Source organism: Ictalurus furcatus, chromosome 7, assembly GCF_023375685.1.
Source record: "Ictalurus furcatus strain D&B chromosome 7, Billie_1.0, whole genome shotgun sequence".
Lineage (NCBI taxonomy): Eukaryota > Metazoa > Chordata > Actinopteri > Siluriformes > Ictaluridae > Ictalurus > Ictalurus furcatus.
Genome location: NC_071261.1, coordinates 13,560,009 through 13,567,698, shown reverse-complemented (window position 1 = coordinate 13,567,698; position 7,690 = coordinate 13,560,009). Strand labels below are relative to the sequence as shown.

Below are 7,690 nucleotides of genomic sequence, written 5' to 3'. Positions count from 1 at the left end.
GGAAACAGTACAGAAGTATACCCTTCATGAGAATAGTACAGTAGTGTACAGGACACAGCAGGAGTGTACGCTTCACTTTAAGGGAAACACAGCAGGAGTGTACACTTCACTTTAAGCGAAACAATACAGAAGTACTCTTGATGTGTAGGGCTTTCTTCCTCAGACGCACTTCATGATGAAGAAGTCGCAGGTGGTCCCGGGGGGGCAGCCACACAGTTTGCCCACCCTCGCCCCCTTACGTGCTGCACACGGTTCACCCGCATCACACTGTAGGAAACAGGAAATTTAAAAAAAGTGAGGAAGTGACAGAGTAACATGATGTACACTCTTGAAAATGAAGGTTCTTAAATGGTTCTTTACAGCACCATCAGTTCTGCAAAGAACCTTCTTCTTGTCAAGAACCATTTTTCATTGTATAGGGTTCTTGAGTTGAGCTATATGGTTCTTTGGAGATTAAAGAAATTCTTTATGGTTCATTATACGTTCTTCAGTGCAGTGTATTGGTTCTTCAAGGTCTCATCCCTTAACAGGTTAAAGTGAACCCTATAAGGTTCTTCATGGGACTGGAAAAAGTTCTCCTGGCATCACTCTTAAGAACCTTACTTTGGTTCCTTAAAGCATTAACTACGTTTTTTTTTTTTTTAGAGAACTTATAATAACATGGTTCCTTCTGCCACTGCTGTGTAGAACCATTTCCGGATACTTTAAAACACCAGTAAATAGATGAATCTCAAAAGAACCTGAGAGTTAACAGTTCTTTGTGCAACGTAAAAGGGTTCTCCTATGGCATCAGCCTGAAAAGCCCTTTTTGGTTCTAACTGGGACCTTTATTTATGAGAGTGTAGTGCACTCAGAGCTCTGCAGCCTAACAAAGAACCCAATTAATAACAACTGAGATAAATTCACTGTTTAGGGACCAAGGGAACTAGGGAGAATGAAAACTAGACAACACGTAAAAAGCACACTAGAGACACTGGAGACAAAACAACAGGGGAACTAGGGAATACAAGGAAAAACTAGTAGGCGAGAAAAGAAATTGAGACAAACACATCACAGTGTACAAGGGAACTAGGGAACATCCAGAAACTAGGGAAGAAGGACTGTGATTATAAACCTGTAAACTAGGGAGCAAGGGAACTATAAAACAAGGACACTGGGGAATACCTGGAAACTAGGGAACAGCTGTAGGCTGGGGAGAATGAAACTAGGAAAGAAGGACACTAAATGAGACAAACTAGACAGAAGAGAGAACCAGTCAGAATGCACCATGCTGCTCTCAGCCAATCAGAACACACTATACTGCTCTCATCCAATCAGAATACCCTGTACTGCTCTCATCCAATCAGAACACACCATACTGCTCTCATCCAATCACAAAACTCTGTTCTGCTCTCATCGAATCAGAACACACTGTACTGCTATCAGCCAATCAGAAAACAGTATCTGTGTAGTGTTTTCTTACAGAGGGAAGTTGGCCGAATTTCTTCGTGGTGTTTGGTAGTTGTTTGTTCTGTAATTTCTGAAGAACCTCCTGCAGAGCCTCGATCTGAAACACACACACACACACACACACACACACACACACACACAGAAAACCACAGAAACGTTTACAACGTCAAGAACAATTTCCAAATCCCACGAGCCAAAGCTCATGAATCAGATTTGTACAAGTGTGTGAGTAACGTGTGTGAGTGTAATGTCTCCATGTTCTCAGTGTGTGTGTGTGTGTGTGTATGTGTGATTGTGTGTTCTCACCAGGTCTTTCTCCTGTTGGGTTTTGATGATGGCCGTGTGTACGGAGCGCCGATCGAGCGACTCATCACAGCACGAGAGAGCAGCTGACAGACAGCAGGTGGCGCTGATGAGGACGAGGCAGACTTTGGTCATGGTGATGAAGATCGTGTTAATGCTCCTTGTGCTCCAGCGCTGCGACTCTTTATACCCGCCCTGATGCCAGGTTATAAAATATTCATTCTGACCCATCACCTGTCATTCAGATATTCCACCTGGGCCATGTCCCAATTACAGTTTAGGGGTTAGGAAAATGCTGTGGTTAGTACGTGAATAACACACACTGCGGCGCTGTGGATGAGCCGTTACTATGGAAATGATAACATATTAGAATGAGCGCATGAATTATAAGTAAAACTGTGATTTAGCTAGTAGCAGCTGCACTACTGTCAGAGCTGCTTTTATAGAACATTAATCAACACCTGCTGACCAATCACAATCCAGAACTTAGCAGTGCTGTGGGATAAACTAAATTATCACCTCAAACAACATCTCGGTACAACATCTCGGAACAATCTCACCATATTATAAAATATAATAAAATATCATTATATCAGATCCACTGAACATCATTCATCATTCATGCTGAAACCTAATTGGTCCTCACCATAGCAGCTGATAGCCAATAAAATGTTAATAAAACAAACTAAAGGATCTACGTTAGTGCTTCAGTTACATGTAATTACATGAGGAATCGTAACTGTGACTTTGTTAACCCTTTATAAACATAAAGTACATAACTAAAGCGCAAAATGTGTTATTAGACATACTGTATAACAAGCATGTGTGCTGTCTGTGTGTTAAGTAGTCACTCCTACACTTCTGCCTGATTAACACCATGTGGAAGTGATGAATACGCAGTGATTATAGCGTTATATGACAGTGTCATCAGAGCGTAAAGCTCTCTTTAGTTTAAAGTGTAATATTGTAAAGAGAAACAGGAGGCATTAACCCAAGCAGGACATTTCTCCTGGTCAATATTGACAGTGGTGTGATTGGGGTCAGGGGGGCAGATGATGGAGGTCACAGGTGTTCAGTGATCAGACTTTGGTTACTCAGACTTCAGGATGTGAACACGTCCAGAGGTGAAACGCACGCTGTTCCATAATTTTCAGTGATGCATTACGTAATGTCTTATCTCACAGCAGGGTGCTGCAGGAATTTTTACATTTTCAACATATAATTTAATTCAGTTACATTTTATTTTTGTTTAACTGTGGACACTGTATCAGAACCGCTGAAATATGAATATACACTGTTTTTCATGACTGCGATCTTTCGGGTATGAGCCACAGCAGCAGCTGACTTTATGACTTTATGCCGTGTTTCCTCCGAATACCACAACAGCATAAAAGTTGTAGCCTTTTCACGCGCAAAAAAATTACAATCCCTTACAATTCTGTTGTCTGTCCTTTTCTGTAAATTGTAGATATTTATACTTTTCTTGAAATAAAGTACGAAATAAAATACATTGATGTGACACTGAGATTCTTTACAGAACATTGCCGTCAACATCTGCATAAACATTTGCAGCTATGAGGATTAGCACACTAGCTTGTTAGCTAGCAGTGCTGAGGTAAATTTCTCAATGGCAGGAAATCAAAATATCAAAAATTAACATAATTACCATTAATAATTTCACACATATTTTAACAAACCCAACAATTCTGCTTAATCACTTGATAATATTAGCTACCTAGTAAGAGTACTGCTAGTCCTGTTTCTGTCTTGCTAACATTAGCTAGCACTCTAGCAGCCCTGTGGTTTAGATAAACAAAAGAACACACAGTTAACTGGGCTTTAGAGTCTATAATTGTATTTATTATTTTTAAGGCCATGTTTATACAGGTATATTTTCTGGTGAGAGTGTGAATGAAAGTCGCTGAAACCGGCCGTTGGTTCTGAGCTCCGTTCATCAGATTAACATCAGAGCAGTGAGGTGAGAACAATTCATCACTAATTCAGCTTAATCCGTCAGTTAATGATCAATACAGCATTGTTCTGCTCAAACATTCATCTGGAGAAACAAACACCTACTTTCAGATCAAATATGTAATAAAACATTAAAAAAAGAGACTGAATTCATATGAAAATAAACTCACTGTTTCTTTACAAAGCTTCAAAATTCAGTTTATTTTCAGTGGTGTGTTACTTCTGATGATGATGATAATGAGGATGATGAAGTTGATGATAGAAATGATGAAGTGGATGATGAAGAGGATGGAGATGATGAAGAGGTTGGAGATGATGATTAAGAGGATTATGATGGAGATTATGATAATGATGATGATGGAGTTAATGATGAAGAGGATGGAGATGATGATGATGATGAGGAGGAGGAGGAGGATGGAGATGATGATGATGATGAAGAGGATAGAGATGAATAATCAGTATCATGTAGTTCATAAATCACACAAAAACAGCATGAATTCATTTTCAGCGTTTTATTTGTAACCTTGAACTTTCATGGCCGTTTGACTGAAAACAAAATGGCGGACTGTGACACTGCACATTTTTTTTTCTCTCCCTAAACCTGAGACGGGAGTGTGTGAGATGAACATAAATCATTTTCATTCTTGATCACCTGTGTGTCACCTGTCAGTGTTTTATTCTTTTCAGTATGCAATCACGTGACAGGTTGCTTATTGATGAGCGATTCATATTTACACTTTTACTAAAACATGTGTGATTCGTGTTAATCAAGGACATCACTTCACACACACACATCACACACTCCTCTCTCTCTCCCTCTCTCTCTCTCTCTCGCTCTCACACACGCACACACACACAAACGCTGTTTTGGGAGTTTTAATGAGCTACTAATATGTGTGATGTTGATATTGGACAGCAGGGGGCGCAGTGATACAGACACTAAGAATATTTACGCTTTCAATGTACGTCACAATAATAATAATAATAATAATAATAATGATAATAATAATAATAATAATAATAATAATAATAATAATAATAATATACGTTTTAATTATTCAAGATTCAAGCACTTTTTTTAAATAATATGAACAAACTCAGTGTGTGTGGATTGTTCCCACAGATCCTGCAGTGGAAAAATAATATAAGGAGAAATTATAATTATATAAGTATTAAATTAAAATATAATTTTTATGGCACATTTCAGCCAGAGCTTCTTCACAAGCCTGAAATATTTCTAAAGAAAAAGGAATCATATAAATAAAATAGATAATAATTTATTAAATCTCTGTAAACTTTAAGGATTTATAATTTAATCCCATTTAATCACAATATGCATTTTTTTAAATTAAAATTGTTATCTTGTTTAGCCTGGTGTAACATCTACTGATCATATCATGATATTGTTGAATAATTATTCATTATTATTATTATTTCATTATTTCAGTTCACTCTAAACATCTTTCATATTTAATGAGATATTTAGCCCTGAACTGATTCATCAGTCTGATCATAACGATGATTATTTTAACATTTGCCTGGAGGATTTAATTTAATCACACACACACATCAAGGTGAAGTTGGTTTCAGTTGTAGTTTCACCCCGCCCACTGCTGCAGGTATAAGAGAGCGACAGACAGCTCCAGAGAGACAGACAGCTGTGAGAGGAACACTGTGGAGTTATTAATTCTGTGAAACTCCACTTGATTTTATTGGATTATTATTATGACTCTCGGAGATGTTAGGAGTTGCAGCTGCTCTCACACACAGTAAGTCTGACTTCTTATCAACATAATTTGCATGGAATTATTTATTTTTCAAATAGTCCTATTACCTGTACTCTTTTTTTTTGTTTGTTTGTGTTTACAAAATTGATGTAAAGAATTATTATACAATTATAAACAGTCTAATATAGTTACAATAACCCTAATAACTAAACGATTATTATTAAATGGAATACTGTATGCGATAAAATGTAGGTTATTTATCAATCTTTTTTTTATGATTTAAGATTTTTTTTCGCACAAAATTTAAAGGTTTTATTAAGTGATAAATCTACATAAAAAGAAATACAATTATAAACAGTCAAATATAATTATAATAATTTGTCACTTTAACTATAATAACAAATGTATTAATATTATTATTATTTATTTACTGTGAATTTAACAGTTTGTGTTTGTGTGTAAATTTGTTGAGTAAATTTATTATTATTATTATTATTATTATGATGTTAGAGTAAAATTCATTTGTAAATATTTCACTGTAAGAGTGAAAAATATATGTGTTAGTGTTGACACTCATCCCTGTGTGTGTGTGTGTGTGTGTGTGTGTAGGACAGAGGGTGTGGCTGATGCTCTGTTGGAGTTGCTTTCAGCAGCGAGGCATCAGGACTGTGTCACGCTTGGAGTTTACGAAGCTGCACAACTGCTGAATGTGTGAGTTTCATCACTGCAACAACCTCTAACACACACACACACACACACACACACACACACACACACACACACACACACAACCACTAACAAACACACTAACATTAATGTCATACATTAATAAACTATCACTAATATAGAGCAAACTAATATTGTGTGTGTGTTGTTGTGCAGGGATCCGGACAGTGTGGTTCTGTGTGTTCTAGCAGCTGATGAGGAACACGAGGGTGATGTCGCCCTGCAGATCCACTTCACGCTCCTGCAGGCATTCTGTCGTGAGATCCACATCGACGCACTGCGTGTCAGCGGAATGAGACGTCTGGCCGAGACGCTGGGAGAACCGCCCACCTCTGAAGGGCCTGCCCAGGCACCCATAGATCTGCACTGCATCTTGGTTACGGTGAGCTAATGCTAATGTGCTGCAGAATGTAGCTAATAGGTCGTGTAACAGTATCAAACGATTATGAGCGCTACTTAGCATCATGCTAACTTCAGCCCATTTAAAAAATGACTTATTGCTAATCTGTACGGTTACTAGCATGCTAGCTAAGGCTGCAAAGTGAAACTATTGATTGAATATATTTAATTTCACTGAGAATGCAACAGCTGAAGTAAAAATCAGTGTGTGAAAGCTAACTTGCCCTGATATCGCTAACTCTGATAGGTAATCTGTGGTATGCATTTGTCCAGAACCTGCAGGTTGAACACAAGAAGTTGAGTGAAGTGGGTCGGTTCTGCAGGGAGAACCTCTGCAAGAACCAGTGGATTCCTCACATCAGCCTTCACGAGCATTGAGGAGCAACCGAACACAAGTAATTAACTCTGCAACTAAGGCGTCAGACCTCGGGAATGCGTGAGGACAGAACGATCTGCACACGAGTGCTGTGGATAACGGAGAAACCTTTGTGTGATATTATTTTGCCCTATAGGTGGCGCTGTGGCGCTCTATCTTGTTGTATGAAAAAGCAGCGGTTTATTTGGTGTTTACAGTGGCCGTGCTACTTCTGTATTTACTGTAATGCCACCCTGAATCTTGTATCTATGCTAGCATAAATTAGCATTAGCTTATCACTAGCAATCAGAGAAAACAAATCAAAGAATCCTTATAACCTAAATGACAAAGTTTCTGTACACTGAACTACGGCAAGATTTCTTGGACAAACACTATGCTCTAAACTACAGCAACAGACTTGATGGAGAATAAAGACACAGCTACGTTATATGTGCGTTTATATCAGTGCTGCATTCAAGATTTCATAAATATATAAACTTTTTCCTCAACAGGAAGATTTTATTTTATTTCCGGTCATATTGACTATCACACTGTAAAATATTTCTCTTATTTATAAACATGCGAACGTTGATGTTGAATGTGAAATAAATGTTTAAACTTAAAAACAAAACAAAAAAAAACAAATGCTGTGTATTTATTCTTTTAATAATATTATAGAACAATAATACAAACTTTACTAGTGTATAGAATATATTTCATCATTAAACAGATTATAAAATGACCGGCTCAGTAGGAGGGG

At 37.6% G+C, this 7,690-nt stretch overlaps 2 protein-coding genes across 2 annotated transcripts; one reads left to right on the top strand and one right to left on the bottom strand.

Moving 5' to 3' along the window:
• Positions 1 to 159: 159 nt before the first annotated feature.
• LOC128610692 (cocaine- and amphetamine-regulated transcript protein-like) lies at positions 160 to 1,983 on the bottom strand. The gene is made up of 3 exons (XM_053630110.1): positions 1,756 to 1,983; positions 1,463 to 1,546; positions 160 to 267 (listed from the first exon to the last, which is right to left on the bottom strand). The coding sequence occupies exons 1-3, from the start codon at positions 1,981 to 1,983 to the stop codon at positions 160 to 162; spliced, it is 420 nt and encodes a 139-aa protein (XP_053486085.1).
• A 3,138-nt stretch (positions 1,984 to 5,121) lies between these two features.
• Positions 5,122 to 7,295, top strand: gadd45bb (growth arrest and DNA-damage-inducible, beta b). The gene is made up of 4 exons (XM_053628673.1): positions 5,122 to 5,492; positions 6,060 to 6,161; positions 6,333 to 6,558; positions 6,849 to 7,295. Exons 1-4 carry the CDS (start codon positions 5,449 to 5,451, stop codon positions 6,951 to 6,953), a joined length of 477 nt encoding a protein of 158 aa, XP_053484648.1. The 5' UTR covers positions 5,122 to 5,448; the 3' UTR covers positions 6,954 to 7,295.
• The last annotated feature ends 395 nt before the right edge of the window (positions 7,296 to 7,690 follow it).

What these genes read in the sequence shown, in the direction of transcription:
- LOC128610692 (XM_053630110.1), bottom strand. Translation starts at nt 1,983, where the DNA reads ATGGGTCAGAATGAATATTTTATAACCTGGCATCAGGGCGGGTATAAA. An exon ending in CCCAACAGGAGAAAGACCTG is followed by an intron (nt 1,547 to 1,755) that starts GTGAGAACACAC and finishes TGTGTGTTTCAG; the next exon opens with ATCGAGGCTCTGCAGGAGGT. An exon ending in AATTCGGCCAACTTCCCTCT is followed by an intron (nt 268 to 1,462) that starts GTAAGAAAACAC and finishes TGTTTCCTACAG; the next exon opens with TGTGATGCGGGTGAACCGTG.
- gadd45bb (XM_053628673.1), top strand. Translation starts at nt 5,449, where the DNA reads ATGACTCTCGGAGATGTTAGGAGTTGCAGCTGCTCTCACACACA. An exon ending in GCTGCACAACTGCTGAATGT is followed by an intron (nt 6,162 to 6,332) that starts GTGAGTTTCATC and finishes GTTGTTGTGCAG; the next exon opens with GGATCCGGACAGTGTGGTTC. An exon ending in TGCACTGCATCTTGGTTACG is followed by an intron (nt 6,559 to 6,848) that starts GTGAGCTAATGC and finishes GCATTTGTCCAG; the next exon opens with AACCTGCAGGTTGAACACAA.